This window comes from Galleria mellonella, unplaced genomic scaffold (assembly GCF_026898425.1).
Source record: "Galleria mellonella isolate WM207_F2 unplaced genomic scaffold, CSIRO_AGI_GalMel_v1 utg132, whole genome shotgun sequence".
In the NCBI taxonomy this organism is placed as follows: domain Eukaryota; kingdom Metazoa; phylum Arthropoda; class Insecta; order Lepidoptera; family Pyralidae; genus Galleria; species Galleria mellonella.
The window spans coordinates 7,043,731-7,065,699 of record NW_026441989.1 but is presented as its reverse complement, the minus strand read 5'-3'; the positions used below and the strand labels follow the sequence as shown (position 1 = coordinate 7,065,699).

The 21,969-nt window shown below is 32.3% G+C and overlaps 1 protein-coding gene across 2 annotated transcripts in view; it reads right to left on the bottom strand.

Moving 5' to 3' along the window:
- Positions 1–21,969, bottom strand: part of LOC113518424 (uncharacterized) — a 118,222-nt gene that overhangs the window by 14,276 nt on the left and 81,977 nt on the right. Inside the window, exons 1-2 of one of the 2 annotated variants that reach the window (XM_031913199.2) lie at positions 14,627–14,938; positions 898–1,064 (exon numbers count right to left, since the gene is read on the bottom strand). In XM_031913199.2, the coding sequence (XP_031769059.1) occupies positions 898–1,064; positions 14,627–14,689 (230 nt within the window). In that variant the 5' untranslated portion in view covers positions 14,690–14,938. Of the gene's footprint in view, positions 1–897; positions 1,065–14,626; positions 14,939–21,969 lie in introns of those variants that run through there. The other variant, XM_052902567.1, reaches the window with a different exon arrangement.

Here is a 21,969-nt window from a genome sequence, read left to right as displayed (position 1 = left end):
TGTTTCATTATTAAAAAATACAGTAGGTTAGTATTCAATGAAACATCGATTCGGTCTGCTACGAAATAATACGCCAACGATTTCCAACACGACAATAATAAAAATTAATGTACAGTTTTATTTTGAAATTATTTTTGGAAATAAAAATATTGAATTAAGTGATAAAGCGAGGCACCTATATTAGATTTTTTAAGCAAAAGATACCTATTTATTATGTTTAAAGGCAGAATGTGTTTCTCTTAAAAAATATTATATAGTATTTGTTTGTATAAACAGCAATTAGACTTCATATTTATTTAATTATTTTATAGTTTCTCGACAATGTTTAATTTTTTTGGTGTCTATGTAATGCATTTATGAATATACTATATATATTTAAAGATAAAGAGGAAAAGAATAAATTTTAAATAGAATAATTTATTCAACCATGAAGCATTACGAGTTTTGATGTAAAATCCACTTATATTTATTCCTTGTACTGTCTGAATGTATTTATTAAACACGAGTGGGTTTTAAGCGTATATTAATTGCACTATTAATTCGAAATGTTGAATCAATAAAATACATACAGGGTTTAAAAACATAACTAATAATTTGAGAGTGGAGAGAGGGATACTAAAATACAAACTTAAAAATATTTGTGTGTTGTCCATGTGTGAATAATGTTCATTATCTGACAGTAAAAATCAGAATTTATCATATCAATGGAGCCGTATTAGTTTTTGACAAACTAATACGACAAATTGACATAATCCAGTAGCGCAGAAATAATTGACGATTATGTATATACCTACATTTATGTTTTTATAGTATGGTACTATGGTCTTATTTTAGGTTAAGACAATTCTTATTTGAGTATAATGCCATTTAAGATTTTTACAAATACACAAAACTTACTTTTTACAATTGGGTAGAACTAACTGGCTGGTCTGCTTGGTGGCTTCGACGCAAGCGCGGCGCAATCTGCGCACGCGCTCGCGTAGTTCCGGACAGTCGTGCGGCTGCCCGATGTGGATCAGCAGGTCGCGGAATAACGCCAGCTGTACGTTGATCTCCGTTATTAACTGGAGACAATAGAAAATAGAATTCAATTTGCGATTTCACTTCTTTATCGGCCTTATCGGGGCGATTTTTTGACGGCGTTTCGACAGCGAAAAGTACAGTCATCGAAGTATCGAGTCATTAGAGTTGTAGCACTAAACATAGCCATCACATTTTCATCTATCGAAAAAAAGTTATCTATTGACGTTAATCGTATCAGCCATCAACTGTCCATTTCCTTCTCCATATAGGGGGGTTTGCCAGCAGTTGTCACACATGGCAGGCAAGTTGGCAATCGCAGTTAGGCTTTGATGTTTTAAGAAGGACACAATTGCCCATCTCTCGACTATTAAGTTCCATTAGTCGCCTCCCCCGACACCTACGGGGAAGTAAGGGAAAAGTATTGACATGGACAGATCTGAGGAAATTGTAACTACTGTACCCTTTAAAAACTATGATATTAATATTAGTTAAGAAACTATAGTTATATTTTTTTTGCAAATAAATCTCATTTCCCTTCAATAATAACTTATATTTGATAAATATTCTACATCAATTGATATTATTAGAAAATCGTTTGTACTCTTCCACAAAAAAGATGTTATAATATATACCTGACCGGTTTCGTCGTTTAGGGCATTTTCAAAATATTATTATTTTACATTAGTTTTTTCCCGTGAAAAGTTTTGAGAAACCGGTAATTTATATGATATATTGAGATACTGGTCTGGTATAATATTATCATTCCTTTTTTGTGGAAGAGTACATGTCTCTTTCTAATAATATTAATATGTACACAAAGTTATACCAAGTCTCATCAATTACGACTCAATATATCTCATATCTACTTATTCAAATTATTTCTCATTTGAAGAAAATATAAGCCTATTTTAAATACCTATATGATGGAACTATGAGTATGTTTAACTGGAATTTAAGTCGTTTTTATTTGAAGACGGTTAAAATGTTCGTTTTCTGTCGATTCCATGGGTGCTCCTTAAAATCCTTATAAAGTGGACACCTATGTCACAGAGGAAGAGGAATCTCTGAGTGACATATTATTAATATAATAAAATTGTAACTGGGCAATGTCTATAAATAGAAGACTTTCAAGAGAAATTGATATGAGAGGTTTCGATAGGAGCAATAGAAGCTATACAACTATACAATTTTCAGCATTTTGTCTGTCTGTATGTTTGTTCCAGCATCTCGTAAATATCAAATTAAATGTAGTTTTCTCTGTTATCTTCCTAACTAAAGCTAAAAAACTGGTTTATTTCTATCTAGATTGATACGCTATCTAGAAGTGACCTAGTTTATTGGTTTTTCTACTTTCAAAATCCACGCTTACGCTGCCACTTCGGTAGGCAAAAAGCTAATTCTATATACATGTAATTGAAGAGTATTGCAGTATAGGAAATTTTGTTGTCAGTAAGTATATACCTAACCAATAGATTATATATAAATCATAGATGGAGCGTCGAGTGATAAAAAACGTGTCAAAAACGGATGTGCAGTATAATTTTTACAAATGTAGATATTTTTTGCTATTGTTCGCAAAAGTCTAAAAGTAAAGCAAGTAATAGGGAGACATTCTATCTGTCTTTGATGAATATATTTTAAGAATGAAATGAATTGTCATGAAAATGAAATATCCCAATATTCTAAGAATCAGATCGAACGGAAAATTATATCTATTTGAATATAAAACACTATAAAATGTTTATTCGTTAGTTAGTACATGCATTATCCCATTTTTCACTTCAAAATAGATTGGTTTTCTTTTTCGGTTTATTTTTTTGTTTATGTAATACATTTAAATTATCGTTAAAGTCTAATAAAGTATTTTTCATCCGAGATATTATTTAAAGATTTAAGATAGATTTAAAATGCTATTATACAATTTTTAGAAAAATTATTAAAAAATATACAAAATTATTGCAGCATAATAGCCCATTCGAGGGGTGACCACATCCCTTAATAGGCTTCAGCGTGTTTAATCTTCTATTGGGCTAAAGGAAAATGTACCATAAATTTTAATAATTGTTCAAAGGGTATAATATTGACATTGATTAACTAATTTCGTAGGTAAACTTCACTGAGAGAGTGAATTAATTAACCTTTCTATTGGTCTTATGCTATTATAGGAGGGATTTTATCCCAATAAATATTAGGAAAGAACAGGTACAAAATTATCTAATGTTAGATAAGCTTAGGCTTAAGGATTTTTGGGTTTTGAATAGGACGTATGTTTGTATACCAATACTATTATAATAATAATACTAATATCATATGAGGAGCATACTAGAGGAGGCGATTCTAGAGATCCGAAGAACTCCCCTCGAAGAGAGACCGAAGCTTCCCCGGATATATCCAAATGTGGCGACGCGGGATGCCATTAAGGCCACAAATGGACTGCTGCCTCAGTACCTTGAGGGCAGCGGTGACCTGGGAGAGACGAGTTCAATCCTGTTTGGCGCTGCGTTGGCAGTATGCCGATATACCGGCGCAAAAATGCCCCGGGCTGGACGTAATATCCAAAGGGATAATATGAAACCAGCCTGGAAAAGAAGGATTGAACGACGGATCGCTCAGGCCAGAGTCCTCATTGGTAGACTGCTCTGCTTCAGGGAGGGCAACACACGCCCGAGAATTATGCGCTCCGTAAAAGAGGCCTTTGCTGGGACAGGTGTACGTCTGTTCCAGCCGGACTTCGGGCACAAACTTACGGAGCGCATAGATGAACTGAAGCAGAAGATCGCTGCATGGGGGAAGCGATCCGACGGTACTCTGAGAGGGTTGAGAGGTATCAACAGAATCGCCTCTTTATGAGTGATCAACGGAAGTTTTATAGGAACTTGGAGCGCCCAAAACTACAGCCCACAGGACAAAGACCCGAAACAGCCAATTTCGTCGCCTTCTGGAGACAGCTGTGGTCTGAACCTGTGGAACATGAGGAGGGCGCATGGATGCACGATGTTGAGGAAGCATGTGCTCGAATAACGCCGATGAACGCCATTGCCATTACGGAGGAAGACGTGGTTGCCGCGATTCGTCGGGCTCCGAACTGGAAAAGTCCGGGGATCGACGGATTGCAGCACTACTGGTTAAAGGCGTTCTCGGCCAGCCATGCGACCTTAGCCGTGCAATTCCAGAGTGCCCTCGAAAACAGGACGCTCCCGAACTTCCTTACAATCGGGATCACTCATTTAGCTCCTAAGACGGACGATACCGCGGATCCATCTAAATATCGCCCCATCACTTGTCTTACGACAATATATAAGACGTTAACATCCGTTCTGAGCGCTAAGATCTCTCGTCATGTGTACGAGATTAAGATCCTATCTAGCGCTCAGAACGGATGCAGGGGCGGTATTAAGGAGCTGCTCCTCATTGATGCTGTCGCTGGCCACGTGGTCAAGCGGAACCGTCGGAATTTCTCCGCCGCCTGGATAGATTATAAAAAGGCGTTCGATTCCGTGCCCCATTCATGGCTCCGGAGGATACTCGAGCTGTACAAGATCGACGGTACAGTTCGAGTGTTCTTGGAGGCATGCATGAGGCAGTGGACGACGATCCTGACTATCCAGGGCGAGCGATTGACGGATACCGCTGACCGGATAGAGATAAAGAGAGGAATATTCCAGGGCGATTGTTTGAGTCCACTTTGGTTTTGCCTGTCCCTGAATCCACTCAGTACTTTACTGGAGAATTCGGGGACTGGATTTCAGTATCGGAGAGGAGGTACACGAGTGTCTCACCTTCTGTACATGGATGACTGGAAACTGCTAGCTCCGAGCATCGAACGCCTGACGGAGCTGCTAAATATCGTAAACGATTATAGCAGCTCTATTAGGATGGCGCTCGGAATAGACAAGTGCGCGGTCCTCCATGTGCAGAGGGGACGGGTCACTCAAACTGAAGGGATCGCCACAGATCCCTCTAATATTAAAACCCTCTCCGAGGCTGAAACATACCGGTATCTGGGCATGTCACAAAACATCGGTGTGAAGGAGACGGATATGAAACAGTCAGTCCGCGAGGAATTTTTTGCGCGCCTTACAAGAGTACTGAAAAGTTCTTTGTCGGGCGCCAATAAAATCCGAGCTTATAACGGCTGGGTCATACCCGTACTCCTTTACACTTTTGGCGTGCTCAGATGGTCTCAAACCGAACTCGAAGCCCTGGATCGGAAAGTCCGCACAACTATGACCCTCCATAGAATGCATCACCCGAAATCGTCAGTCATGAGGCTGTATATCCCGCGGAAAGCTGGTGGTCGAGGCTTGTTAAGCGTTAAGACCATGCACAACCGCGAGATTGACAGCCTCAGGACATATTTTCTGGAGAAAAGAGACGAGGGTTTGCATAGAGAGGTCATAGAATGTGACAAAGGATTCACCCTCTTTCTCTGGCTAAAGAGGACTGGCGAAAACCCGAAGTTTTGGGTACCTCTCAGCGGGAGGCCGTATGGAAAGAGAAGGAGTTGCACGGAAGGTTCTTCAAAGCCCTTCACGGGCCGTACGTAAACACGAAGACCTCCGTGCACTGGCTACAGTTCGGTGATCTCTTCAGAGAGACCGAGGGTTTTGTCTGTGCAATACAGGATCAGGTGGTTAAGACGAACAATTACCGAAAGCACATTCTGAAGGATGGCACTGAGGACATCTGTCGAGCATGTCGCCATCCCGGAGAGTCACTCAGACATGTGCTTTCGGGTTGTTCAGCTCTTGCCAACACTGAGTACTTGCACAGACACAACCAGGTAGCCAAAATACTCCATCAAGAGCTAGCTCTGAAGTACGGCCTCGCGAATGAGAGGTTGCCGTACTATAAGTATGAGCCCCAGCCGGTCTTCGAAAGCGACAGCGTAAGGCTACTGGGACCGATCCATCATCACGGACAGGACCGTTCTTGCGAACAAACCTGATATCGTGGTGATGGATCGGGCACTCTCGAGGGTGTTTTTGGTGGATGTCACCATACCGCATGACGAGAACCTCGTGAAAGCCGAAACCGAGAAGAAGAGAAAATATCTCGACCTGGCTCACGAGGTGACCGAAATGTGGGGGGTGACATCTACCGAAATCATCCCAATCGTTATGTCGGTGAACGGTGAAGGCATATAAGAGGTAAATGATAAAAAGATTTTCTAAAATTCATCTCCTAAAGAGGGATGAAAGCTCGTCAATTTGCAGTCAATATTATGGTCATATACAAATTTTATAAAATAAAATAAACAAACAAAAGGAAAGTCAAACATCATTTGTACGTATGCATTAGACATATAAACGAAAGCACAAGACTCAATCAGTCAGTTCACGCTAGAGCGAATTACGATCGTAATCAATTTTCGTGTGTGGTTGAAATCGGCCGTACAAGTGTAACGACGCGGCGTACGATAAATTATCGTGAAGTTAAACACGTGAACGTAGCTCGCTTGTAATCGATGTTCTGATCGCGTGAATATTGGCTCGTGAGAAGATAAAGCTGGGCTCCCACAGGATGAATTTCCATTGATGACATACCGTGGGAATGCGGTTCGTTTAACACTTTCAGTGTTAAGGTGCCGCTACGAAATGCGATCCGTGCAACATATTTCATTCATCATTTATTATTTAGGAGTACGAATTTACAAAGATTGCAAACAATGTAAGCATTGTCGCCTGTGTACCAACTTACATGAACGATACAATAGATATAACGGAATAATTATCATTTTATAACTCCTCAGGACAAAGATGATTCTTGTTAGATTAGATTTTCTTCACACAAAAAAAAATATACGTTACTTCACAGTAGAAGTAGGTAAGATTACTCACTTGTTATGAAACTCTAAAAAAATAAGTATCAGAGTTAAAAGTACTTTTATAAAATTTGCATTAGATGCGTACTTAAATAACTCTAAAAATTTTAGTAAGTTTGTATTAGATCCCTAACTGACTCCAAAAGAAATACCGAAAATTTGTCGGCATAGTCGATCACCATTTTGCTTCATTTTCTAAAAAGTCCTTGGCTTTCGCTCAAAATTTCTATTATGAAATTTGATAATTTGATGAAAACGATTGTCATAAGTGGCACTTACTCGAAACGCATTTCCATGAAAGCAATCTTGGAAAACAATCATACAATATTGTTGAAGAATTCTGTACAATCGATAATAATTTATATTTCCCGTTAAAGAAGTCTATATATTATAGATTTTTAGATAAATAACAGTATAGTATAGCTATTTATATATAAGTCTTCTTTTTTATAACTTTGACATTTTACTAATTGATTATCGAGTAGCGTGATCTTTGATTGAAAAAAAAAAACTTCTTAACGTTAGACCAATCTTATAAATGTTGCACTTTTTCATTAACGCCATCGACTACAGAAAGTTACTATCTATGTTTAGACGCTAGTTTTATTGATACGTCTAATCTGTCTTGTTATATAGTAATCCTATGTCACAATATTCGTAATAAAATTTTGTAAATACACTTGTTTGATTTAACTTGAGAAATAGTACAGTTTTTGTTTCTATAAGGAAAATATACCCGGTAGGTCCGGCAAACGTTCTTTTCCCCTCGAAAAGAACGTTTGCCGGAACTACTGGTACAAAACTATATGGTAATTTATTTATTGTTATGTATATGTAATATATTGAAAAACAATATATTACATATAGATAAAGGGGTTTTTAGAAATATTATACAATAAGTTCAAATCCTTCAGTCAATTTTTTATGATAAATTAAAAATAAACATTAAATTCTAAAAAGAATATTGTTTATTTTTTCTAACCTGCCTAATTCTTGTGAAAAATCCAACGGTAATAATTTTACAATACTAAGAATTTTGTAAATTTATTGCAGTTATTCTATACAGATATCGGTTTAAAAAAAATAGCTCATAAGTGACAAATAAAAATATGGCCAACACTACAGATACCTACAACATTAGGGCTGTCATTCGCGCATAGCCGATCATTAAGATGTCTTGTTGCGTTCTTCTTGAAAAAGAAGAAGAATTTGCCATACATTATTAACATATAGCAGGAAGTTTGATTTATCATAAGTTGTATGTATGTGTTTACAGAAAGCTCGTATTTCATAACAAAGCTGCGACAGGAATACGTCATCCCCATCGTTCATTACGAGGCATAACTAGACAAAAGAGGCGCAATGTATATACCTAAATGATCAATTCTCTCATTTATCACGTCACACGATCGCAGCTTAGTCCCGTATTGTATATTTCCCATCGTGGTGACTTTTATATTTACCTAACAAATGTCTAGCTATTCGGAAAAAGTTTGATTTATAGTTGGGATAGAAGCAATCTAAAAATGAGGGTCATGATCAAAAACGTTGTAAAGATTACTGTTTTTCTTACTTCAAAACATTTTATCTTTAAATTAATGAGAATTTACTGAGCTAAACAAATTAAAATTTAAGTCAGTGAACTGTGAATTAAACGATCATCTTGTACAACGTTAATTTAATTATTATGAATTCACGTGTTTTCTTTTGGAGTAAGCAGAAATTGAAAACTTCTTGATTCTATGTTGTTTCCCTAGACATGGTACAAATGAATGTATCGATAAAATCATTTCAGTTAAGGCTCACATGAAAAAGAACACGGCAGCGCTCGTCGCGATCTCAGTCCATCTTATAAACTCGCTAGTGATAGCGATTGTTGACTGTTAATAGATTCGTTTTGTTAGGTTGTTTATATATATATTTTTTGTGAGTTTTACTGTTTTTACCAATGCACTTACTAAAAATTTAAAAATCAAACATTATAATAATACAATATTGAAATAATAATAATAATAAAAATCTAATTATGTTATATAAAATAAATGTTAAGGAAATTTTAATTCTATGTTGCTATAAAAAAAATCACGTTTTACATGTAAAAAAATTTTAGCACTCTTTCATAATGCGAAGCTACTTAAGATTGTGCATTTTATAGTCTCTAGAAGTCTGGGCTCTTTGTATCATCAGAAAGGACTCTTTGTTAAATGATTGTAATAGCATTATGGCGCACTAAACGAAAGTGAAAAACATATGAAAATTATGATGTTACAGTAAGGTTTATTTTTTATTTCCAAATCGCAATAGAAATAATATTTTTTAATCATGTTCTGTATAAGGTATCTTCTACCAATAAAAATATATACATTTTACGTATGTAGGTACAACAATTGAGAAATACGAATTATGTACAAGGCGCTTTGTTCCGTTTTATGTTTAAATTAATGAATTGTGTAATTAGACATCGGAACACTTGCCAAATTTATTTGATAAATTACAATGACGGTTCGCTAATATTATATAATATCACTAATTTCTATTTATTTGATCTCCTTTTCGTTTGCCGTAGGCAATAAGAAATTTTATTTAGCTTGGTATAATTAGAAATAGCTACCTTAACATTCAGAAGTTTTATTTGATGTTCTGATAAATAAACACACAAAATTTAATTATTTCTTATTACTTTATCTGCTACTTATAGGTTTATTGATTGGCCATAATAAAAAGTATCTTCTTTATTCCAAATACTACAAGAATAAATTTTGAGTCAATTGCACAAAAAAAAAAAAAACACACTTTAACATTTATAATTTATATACATATTTATATTCTTAATATTAGTAAAGATGATAATTTTGTACATTAAGATATAAAAATAGATAAAGCAAAAGATGTGCAAGTAGAAGGATAGAAGCATTAAGTATTTGGTGATGGTAATTTATTTAGTAAATAGGTAGATTAGAAACAAATAGACACATTATATAAATTATATATTAATAAGGTAAAGTACAAATTATGAATATATCAGACTTACGTTTTCTAAAATAACAGTTGCTAGTCAATTTTACAGTACAAGAGCATCCAAGGTAAACATAATAATTTATCTATGGCGTCGCACAAGAAAATATATTACAGTACCTACCTAGTATTCCCTCACGTAAGGTCAGGAATAAGAAAAAGTTATTTATTCACGTTGTATTTCTCATTCAATTTTATTCTCTGTGGGCAATATGATAAGCAGACAAAAGACTTCGTGAAATTAGATGTGAGTTTTATTTATATTTGATCTTATACGCAAATCAAGTCACTTAGGATAAAATAACTGTCTGTAGACAGACATGAGGTAAAAAATTCTTAATACGTTTATATTTTAGTTTCATCATAGGAGAACGGGCTTTATTATTTAATAATATTGAATTGATTTCAGGAGAAATGTGATTCAGACGTGTTGCCTCATTTTTTATTATATGTACAATAATAATGTAAATGTAATTAGAAAAGGAATTATTACTCTTTTGTAGGAAAGAGTATCGTTTCGTCGTTCATAAATTGACGCATATTTTTTAATTTGAAATTAGAAATAGGTACTCCGAGTAGCAAAATTTTTGCACTTTACTTTTTTGTTGTAAAAGACGACAATGTAAAAATTTCTTATTTTTTTTCAGAATTATTTAGGTCTCAGATGTTTTAAATGTGATTTATTTGGAAAATGGATAACGATAAATCTAGCACGATGGTTTGTGGTGCGGTAAAAAATCGGTGGGATATATATGTTTTTAGGACGATAACAGTGTAGTAATAATTAATATATAGCGTGTCCATAACTAGTAGTTGTTAGTGTATTAATGTAACTGAAATATCCATGTGCGACATATATGCAGCCTGTTAACAGTATATTTAAACTTTCAGCTAAATAAAAATTGGCTATAAAATATCTAGTTACGAATCAATAATTTTTTTCTAATATAATATAGAATGTCTTTTCTGCTAAAAAAATTAGAGTTTTTTATACTCTTATATTAAAACAAAAAAGCGGCTAAAAGTGTGTAGAATACTAAAAAATAGAGTTCCAAGATGGTATATCTGAGATGAAGTATAATTAATTTTTCTTATCGGAAAATGTCATGATTATTAGATTAAGATTTATTAAATTATATAGATTGTAAAAAAAATAGATAAGATAAAATTACAAGGGTTTAGGCCGTTAGATTATAGAATTGAATCCTAAATGGCAGCGTACCAATGACAATAACAAACTATGAATCGCGTAAATAAACATTGTTTAATTTATATCCACAATATAAATTTAGTTCGATTAGCTCCTTATATTTTTGTGTTTTATTATGTAAATTGTATGATTTAGTTAATGTGGTAAATCCTGCAATTGAATATTATTTTATTATTTAGTATAGATATTTGGTTTACAATAATGAATTAGATCATTTGTTACGCCATATTTATTTTTCTACCCGTAATGATTAACATGTTGTTCCTATTAAATTACTTGATATTATACTTAATAAAACTAGGCTTGTTTAGACTAGTCACCAGAGAGAGACTTTGTACAAAAGTCAATTGCTTGGGTACCTCAGTCCCATTCGTGTTTCAACCATAAAGCAGTTGTGTTTGCATAGCTGTGTTTCAGTTAGATGGGTGGGATATGGCGTGAATTTACTGGGTACAGAGGAATAACACTTGAGTCCTCAGGAATGGCAACGCATGGGGGGTATCATGGACGAAACAGTATACTCTGTTATGTCCATGGTACTGCTCATGTCTATAGGCGACGGTTACCACTTTCCATCAGGTGGGCCGTCAGCTTGTTTGCCATTCTAAGTTGTATAAAAAAAAAACTATTATTTAAAGATAAGTGGTATAATTACACAAATGTTTTGTAGGTACTAATTTGTTGTAATACAAAAGCGCTTATATTTAGTAATTACTTTTATCCATGTGTACGTATTCGTTACAGATAAACAAAGAACAACCCAGATTAAGGCAATTTGGCTAATCTAATCAAGGCCATCTCCCTCGATTCGTATGTCTACTATAAGTAGATTTTTTGCAATTAACACAAAAGGAGAGTTATTAAGTTTGTATCTATCCACTTACATAAAAATTAGGTATTCGACAGATTTTTTGTAAGTTATTTTTTTGTGAAATAAATATAATATAAACGATTAAAAACAACTTTAATGGTTATTTTTTATAAAAAGTTGCTGAAGAAACTTTTAATTTAAATTTAAGCTTATTTAACAGGTGCTTAAATATAGAAACATTTATCCATATATATATATATATATATATAGTTATTTATACTTTAATAACATTTGTGTAACTATTCGAAATTAATAAATTGCCAAATAACAACTAACTAAATGTCAGAGAATAATTTTCGTTTGTACTTAATTAATGTATTATTCTGTGTATATGATTAAATAAATAATATTAGAAAGAAACCAGATATTTTGGTTTTATATTTCTTTATCTTCTTCAAAAATTTTGATGCCCTTCTGTGAGAACATATTGTAATATTCCTTACATGAATGCTGATATTACGAATTGTATTAGTAAAAAGCTTTTACTTAAATTTTAATGCTAAATAAATGTACATTTGTGCTAGAAGAGTACCATTGTTAGCTCAGGGGAAATCAATGTTTTAAAAATGTATACACTTTCTTTCCTAAAAGAGAAGATAGCATTGCTGGAATTTCAAAATTTTATTTTTAAATTAGTATTAGGAAAAGGAAAGAGAAGAATGTTAAAAAATTAAGCTAGAGAGCCATACTGTAATACATAGGATGGCTGTGGAAAGGGAATTGCATAGCAGAATGATAATGAGTGGCCGCTACTACGTACGAAGTTTATATATTATTTACAAACGTATGTAGGTAATACCTACCATTCAGAATTCACGGTTGCTAACCATACTGAATTGTGGATATTACAATAATGTGGTTATATATAATACATTATGTATGATATTACGATACGTAATTGAACTAATCTAGAAAGTATCTGCTCCGCAATGGAATTACAGGATACATAAAGGTATAATCAACGCTTTTTTTTTCAAAGAATGATAATGAAATGGTAAACCTGCCTGCGCTAACGGTAGCGGGATACTAGTGAGGGATGATAGGTGAAAATGAAATGGCAGGTCAGTTAGTCCATACTGATGAATTCAACAAGAATTAACCACAATGGCCCGTCGTGATGAATACACTTGAAATTCAATACGATGGTTTCCAGGGGGAATCATGTGGAGGTCAACCTGACAGGATATATTGCTAGCTATAGGGCTGGTAGTTCGCATTATGAACAATCTTAGCTGTTAGGAATGGCAATACATCAAATACTACGAGTGTTCTACGTATTATATTTATATTATAATGCCCTTGGTATTACATATATTAGTGATAGTTAATATTGTCTATAAAGACTGCATACTAGTTGTTTAAAAAATTGTACATATACTACTAATTATTCTTTACATGCATATGTTTTGTAAATTATTCCTATATGAAAATGGAGTTATACCAAAAGAGTGAATGCTCATTCTTCCTTTATGCTCCAACTTTTGTTTAGTGTAACCGACTGCCTTTGCTGAACACTTTTGTAGAATGTTGCATATTCAGCACTTATGTCTTGTTTAATACTATTTGTTTATTTACAATAACTTCATCTTTAAAAAAAAAAGAAGTCGCATTAATCTTGCAAGAAGACACATATTTATTAAATAATTTTATTATAATTCTAATTCATCAGCTCATCAATCTCATTTATTATGCAAACAATGCATAATAAAATTATTTTGATAAGAGTTCCTTTTGCCGGATAGACAAAGTCAACTGAGAACCGAGGCTCTCTATCTTTATACACATCTTTTACTTTAACCAAGTTGTCTTATAATAATCGGCAGATCCGACGACTTTTTAACACCTCTGTTATTAAATATATTTAAAAAAATATTTTCTTATTTGTATTATTATTATAATTGTCTATTTAAATCTACAAATATTTTTTAAGCAATGGTAAACGCGCTTAAATCTAATTTATCCTAGAGACGGCGGTAGGCTCGTCCCCTGCCACATTGGATTTGAATATTTGATTCATATAAAATTTTCCTCAAAATAACAAGTCGTGGTTTCGTTCCTCATAATGGTTAGACTCAATAAAAAGGCAACACAAATGAGATAACAACGTGATTTATTTGAGTATTATAATTTTTCTAATAATTATCTGTATCGGAGCGTAGTGGTGAAAGCATTGTGCTCGAAGGTTAATAACTATGAAGAAACTATATAGGATATTTACATTTTGGGGTAATTTTCTGATGTGTAATCATTTTTATTAGATATAAACATGTTTATTTTTTTCTTTAAAATTTGGATTAACTCTAGATGGAGAACACTCTTATCAAACTAAATTATTGCTTGAGATGGCTATCCTGCCATGTGAGATTTGAATATGCTAGTATTAGGTATAATGGCAGTAGTTTACAAAATATTTATCATATAGACTTTTCTATAAAGTAAAAAGTTCTTTAATTTAATAATGTTATAAGAAACGAACACTGCAACCTATCCATCGACAAACAGATGGCCAGACAAGTGAGGTCTTGATAATATATAATTATAATACAATATATGATATTGAAATCTACACATTAGGTTCAAATATACTAAATGTAGTCAAGATACAAGTTACATTAATCATAGCGATAACATCATCAAATGATTAAAAAAAATATCATCATTAGATAAATGATTAGGTACTCACTGACGTTGCAGAAGACTCCGTCTCGTGATGATAACTGGACAAATGTTTAATATTTCCCGCCATACTTTCTTCATCTGCGACTATTCATCTCGTTAAGTTCAATCACATATAAATATCCATAAACACTTACAGAACCTGTCTTTCTTTTCTTGTATACACTTTGAATAACCATGGTAGCACCAAGTTTTATTTTATCGTGTTTATTATTCAGTAAATTTTATTACTGTATTTTCAATATTTTCTTAGCTCGTAAAATATGAGGGAAATAAAAAGCGGTCAACGTGGTTCCAGTAATCATTTGTAATGTTTTTTAACTGTACCTATATAATACTGAATAAGTTCTAAGGTTTTACGTAATAGATACCTATCACTTAGATATATTTGCTTAATATATTTTATTTCTAGATAGGTAGATACGTTTATTCACCAGAACATTCATTTTATAGATCTTAATGTTATAAAAGAGCAGAGATATTTTTATAGTTATGAGATTTCATGTAATATTATGTTACGGTTTCTTTTCAATACTCAATGAAATCTTTCAGAGTTTATCCTATCCATTTACTAAAGATTAAATGTCGAGGATCTTATTTGAAATAATTTCATATCTAGGAGGTATTGAAAATAGATATTACTCAATATTATGCAATATAGAAAATTGATATTATGTAGATACTATGTTTATAGGGATTATTTACGTCAAAGGGGTTAGTTATTTAGTTTATGTTTGTAATTGTCGAAACACATTAGTCCATCATGATTATTATCGTCATTATAGCAAATAATAGAGGCACTTACTGGCGGTGGTACAATAAATTATTATTTTTTCTTATACATTACATAAAACATCAAAGTACATTTATATGATTTTAATAAAGATATGTGTAACTTATGCAGGAAATAACACAGTTTTCCGACATAATATGCAAATGACAGGGCATCCATTGAGAGTTTTATACGTGTGTAAATGTTCGATTACTGGAAATATGACAGTGTTTACCTTCTGGTTATACCTTTGGTTATACCTACTCAAGATGTCAAATCCATATATATCAAATATAGCTAAAAATGCTGCTGAAGATTACTCTGTTTTTGATATTATGTTTTCAATATTTAGATGATGGTATTCCTTTTAAAATGTTTCTATATTTAGAATGTGTGCTATTTAGTCACGATAAAATGAGGTGAATGAACTAAAAATAGCATCATTTATTTGAATTTACAGGCAAAGCTATTATTATTAGTATTGCAATATTTTACAGCAAGAGAAAGTCACAAAATTATATAAAACCTGATTGTATCTACATTTCATCATATTTATTTTATACTATCATGTAACCTATAACACTCCTCACTTCCCACTACTAAAGGGAATTTAACGGTATTCAATTAATTAAAATGTATTAAACCATTTAGGCTATTTTTTTATACCACTGAGGTGGCAAACAAGCATACGGCCCACCTGATGGTAAGTGGTTACCGTAGCCTATGAACATCTGCAATACCAGAGGTATTAGGCGTGCGTTGCCGACCCTGAAGAAACCTCTTTACCCCCTTTTGAAGAACCCCATGCTGAAAGCTCTTGAGAAAACCACGGCAGAGAGCTCATTCCATAAACTGAGTGTTCGTGGGAGGAAACATCTCTGAAATCGCGCTGTACGCGACCATTGAGGCTATAGGATATAAGGATGAACTCCTTGCCGATGGCGAGCCGTACGATGGTAGAACGTGGCCGCGGGCATCATATTGAACAATTCCTCTGAGCACAATCCGTTGTACAAACGGTAGAACACGCAGTATATCGCGTAAAAGACTAGTGTTCCTTAATAATATCGATAAATAATAATCGATGCCCAGCGATTATTGAGTCACTAGTAATAATTGGTTATATAATCAATAATATTATACGGTTGAATGTTACCAATTAAAAGATTATTGATTATATATAAATTATTCTATACTATTTTTATATTAATTATTGATATAATCAATAAATTTGACAGTATATAATAGTCTATAATTAAAGTAAATTAAATTGCATAAAGTATCATGTAAATACTATCTATTTAATCGATTCTATGGACAGGGCAATCTAACAGAATTAATCTGGGTAAACATTATCGATAAATTGACAATATAAATAATTAATTAGGCAACACTAATCTAGACGTATATATACGCCCAAAATATTTTCTCTCTTTCTTCGGCAGTCAGATAAAAATCCTCAATTAAATAAAGTATTCCAAGTTAAGTACTATTTCTATCCTAATAAATGTCTGAAAAAGAAAATAGTAATCTACACTATTTACTTCACAGAGACTGCAAACTTTAATTAAGTCCACCTTATTTTAATTTTAATTAAACTTGAATTGAGTATGTGTCTTCAGGATTTGTCCCCAACGTAGTATATGTACAGATGCTTTTAGTTACATTCAAAGATTAGCGAGAAAGAAATATTTATTTAGTGCTTTTTCACACTTAATTACAAAAATATTTAACAATAAACAAAAAGGAAAAGAAAAGCACTATAATGATGATAATCAGTTATATGCCATGTTTTTTTAACATGACGTTGACTTTAATTTAATCTATAAAATAAATCAGAAAAAGTAAAAAGAGAAAAACATATTTCAGCGTTGTAAAACTTATTATATTTCCAATGAGAATTAATATTCATTATATAATATAATTAATAAATGCAAATATTTCACACATTCACGTAAATAATATAAAATAAAGTCGTAAACAAAATAAAGTCGTCTGTGTCTGTCTATATCTTAGCTTAGTTCTCCTAAATTACGGATTTTATTATGGATTTCATTGTTATTTAGATAATGCTTAGTTAAGTTTCGTATTCATACCTATATATTGTTATATTATACTTAAACTACTTTTTAAATTATATTTAACTTTTATTGTAGGTAATTGGATTAATACAAAGTCGGATCGGATCACTAGCATTATATAAAAATACAATTCTAGTATGTTATATTAACACTATCGATATAGATGTATGAAGAAGTTATAGTGAATCGAATTTATTAAAGAAGAATAATAATGATATCTTTAAACATAATTAATGAAAATGCAAATAAACGAATAAATGACCACACCGTAAGTTAGTCTGTTGATGTCAAAGAATTGTAAAAAAATCTAAAAAAATAACGTTTTGATTTTTCACGAGTACTCCTGTGGTAATTAAGTTCAATAAGTCTTGGTTACCTTTTCATTAAGTTATGTTGAAAAATAGTTTATAATAATAAAAAAATGTTTCCATAGACAAGTTACACAAATGGAAATGAATATCTAGAATTAGTTACAAACATGCTTTTATCTTTAGCTTTGTATTAGGTTCCAGGAATTGTAAAGAGCTGATGACCCACCTGATAGAAAGTGTCCTAAAACAATATATAAAACCATCCATTAAATTAAAATACTCGTATACCTACTGGTTATATAAATATGAGGGCACACGAAGCCAAAGAGTGACGCAAAGGGATATTTTAATACCAAGATAGATACCAATCTAGTAATTTAGTTTTTATTGGGTTATTGTAAACGATATTTATTGACAAACACGATCTAAAGTAATCTATAAAATTGGTCTATAAAAGTTTGGTTCGAAATAATAGTTAAATATAAAAAGTACATAATTATGTATGGATATTACACTTTTATATGAACTTTTATAACTGTTCATAATAAAATGCGTGAGTATTAATAATAATTTCAACAGAGAGAAAAATCCATGTTTTTAAGAGATGAAAATGAGTGAATACCTCGTCTGCGCTACTGTACGACACCAGCGAGAGATGATAGGTGAAGATGAAATTAGGTCTGATCCATCGTCATGAAATGATCATGATGGTCTCCAGTGGGACTGTGTTAAGGTCAACTTGTATAGAATATTGCTAGCAATAAGGCTGTTAAATCCTATTACTAAAAACTCCTTCTAACAGATACTCATTAGTCACACCTTTGTCCTTATGAAGGATATCGTGGGCGGAGCAAAGTTATCAGACGATGTCAATGTTCACACCTATACATAGGGGTTATCATTTTCCATCAGGTGGGTTGTCACCTTGTTTGCCACTCTCGGTTTTATAAAACCGATTAAATGTGAGTTAAATTCTAGATTTCAAGAAGGTGTTAGACTGAGGGTTACGTATTTAAAATAAGCTGTAAATAGGCCTTTTTTACTAGATACTTTTAGTAGTGCTCGTACATAAATTATTATATTAGTGTGTATGTGTGTTAGCGAAATTTATTTGTAGACATGTATTTGTGCGATTGCTCGTTCTAAATTAAAATATTTTGAATGTTTATAAAACATGACAAAATGCTAAACGGTGTGTGTGAGTTCACAACTCAAGTAGCTATTTTATAAAGTAAAAAAGAAATTTTTTACATTTTTTTTTCTTTAGGAATAGGGTTAAGTCAATAATACCTAAAATTGTCTCAATCATAAATTGATACCTTTAATATTTGTTGGAATATAACGGTGTGATAGACGGACGTATGGAATTTTAAAAATGATCTTATCTATTAATTTTCCATACAACTGCCCCTTACGCTACAAGTCAATGGTAATATCATTATTATTCAGTGATGGATTAATAAGCGGATGGCCGGTAGCCCTGTCCCCTTACCTACCATGGGTCCGGATTAGGCGACTCTTATACGCATACGATCCTCGCTCGATGGGGATTAACATCTATTCTTCCTCTGTACCCAGTATTAAGCTCACATATAAATGAACATGGACATGAATAAAGAGATGTATTCTACGATTTAAAGCAAAGCATTTTCTAAATATTATGAGGAAAATAAGTCTTATTTAGGCGCCTAGAATAAATATAATACAGGGTAAAACAGAAAAAAATCATCAAGGGAGTATTTTATCAAAGAAACTCTATATTGTTTCCAATGAAATATGGGACAAAAATAAAAATAAATGTATCTCCCGTAATTAGTACGGCACTTTTAATTAGCGATTATTTCTCAATAATGAATGAAAATGAAGAATTTGATGCGACTGAGCTGATTTAGATATTTTTTTAAGTTTCCGTTTTTTCTTTGGAGTTGCCTCTAAAGGAAAAACGGAACCCTTATAGGATCATTTCCGTCCGTCCGTCTGTTCATCATCGAGACCTTTTTTTTTAGGCACGCGTAGAGGTATCAAGTTAAAATTAATAGCATATACTCAGGTTTGCAATCTCTTAAAGCAGTGAAAAAATCAAGCTCCTAAATCGACACAATCAAAAGATATGGTTATTTATATCGCATATTTTGATATTCGGCAAGGGAAACAAAACCTATAGGGGTATTTCCCATTGACCTAGAATCATGAAATTTGACAAGAAGCAATGTCGTGTGGCACAAGTAAAGAAAATTCGAATATCGCAAATTTGTAGCTATTTAACAAAAAAATTTAAATTAATCTTATACGGAACCCTCGTTGCGCGAGTCTGAATCGCAATTGACTGATATATTTATTTTTAAACTATTATAGTGATGTACGTCAGGAAAGAAAAAAATGCATTTGGACTAGGCAACGTTTATCAGGTCGTATAGTGATTATATTATAAAATCAATATTCATCAAATAATAAAAAAAATGTGATTGTGAATTATTTAAAAATGCTTATATATTACTTACATTACTATCCTTATTATTTATTCTGTGTCATTATGCTTATATTGCTCTATGTGGAAAATGAACATTTGTTGTCGTTATACAAGTAGGTAAGTACGTTGCTATTGTCCTGCATATTGCCTCGGATGCATTTTATTTTTATTCGTCATCAAAAAGTACCAGGTTTTAATATGTCTATAATTCCCTTTGTACGTGTTTTACGGGATTTCATAAATTTTGAACGGATTTTAATATTAATTTTTACAATTAACAGGGTTTATTCCTATGTGAGTTTTATATTAATTCTGTCACAATTTAAGTAATTAATGTTTTTTTAAGGAGCAAAATTTTGTTTTTAAATGACGTATAACTTTTTTACATAGGTAACAATACCAGTAATGGCTGAAAATTGCCCTAAATTGAATTGTTTTAATTAAATACGGATAGTTGGACTATTGCTGTGACATATACAAAATAAAATACTTTTGCACATTTACGTTTGTTCTGATTAATTATCATTATAAAACTCAAAAAAAGAAAGTTAAGTATATTAAAAATGAACAAAGGCTACCTATAATTGTGACAGATGTTGAAAGTTTACATCTCTGCGCGTTTCCAGCATTTTTGTTTTAATGACGAGATATCTTTATACATTTTTTTCATACTAATGTTGAATTTACAGCTACGAGAAAATTCGTTTAACCCTTAATTTGTGCGTCAATGTTTCAAAGAGACTTCATAACTTTATTAAAGAACCTCAGACCTGTTTCTTGCATGAGATAAAAAATAGTGTTTTAATATTTTATTTATATTGGCACTGACAAAAGATACTGACTGTTTCTAAAAATTATAATGTAAACTCTTTTGCTGAATATAAAGATATAGTGTAATAAGTAGAAACTGATAGACAATTAATAATTAAATATCATTGAAACTGTGAACATTGTGAAACTGTACAAAATTATGTAAATATAATATCTTCATATAAAAATATGGATATAATATTGAACTATACGATCATATTATTATAAAGAGGACTTAACACAGTATAATAAGAATTATTCTGTTTTACTGTATTAAGCCCCAAATTAATATATCTTTTATTAAAATAAATAATATATTAGTTTTATGAGAATTGAATTGAATTGAATTTAAATATAATTTACTTAATTTTAATATCAGCTACAAGTATTATTATTATGCTGAAGTAGCAACTAAAATATTTCAGAATAGAACCAGGTATTCTACAATCTCTTTACTTCAAAATATTCAAATATTTATTATAATAATAAAAATAACTTTTAACTCTATCCCGCTGTTGACCACAACTGTTTCACAAGACATTTTAGTAACCTTTTTTAATTTAAATTAATTAGATTGAAAATTGGTGAATATAAATGACGAAATATTGATACTAACTTAAAAAAAGTTTAGTTTTCCGTTTCAAAAATTATTTAAATATCTTCTTTGAAAATCTTTTTAGATGATTTAAAGACAAAAAATTACAACAGTCTATAATTTAAAACAATCTGTAAATTATTTTCAAGAATAATAAGTTGCCTACTTATTTTTTTACAATCTATGCACGCTACGCGATAGTTGATACGTGTCGTAGCTCGCGGGCTACGTACGACGCGACGGGGCGCGTGGCGTAGCAATCGGCGCAGCGGTCGACTGCCGCAGAGGACAGCCGCTCCGGCACTCGCCCG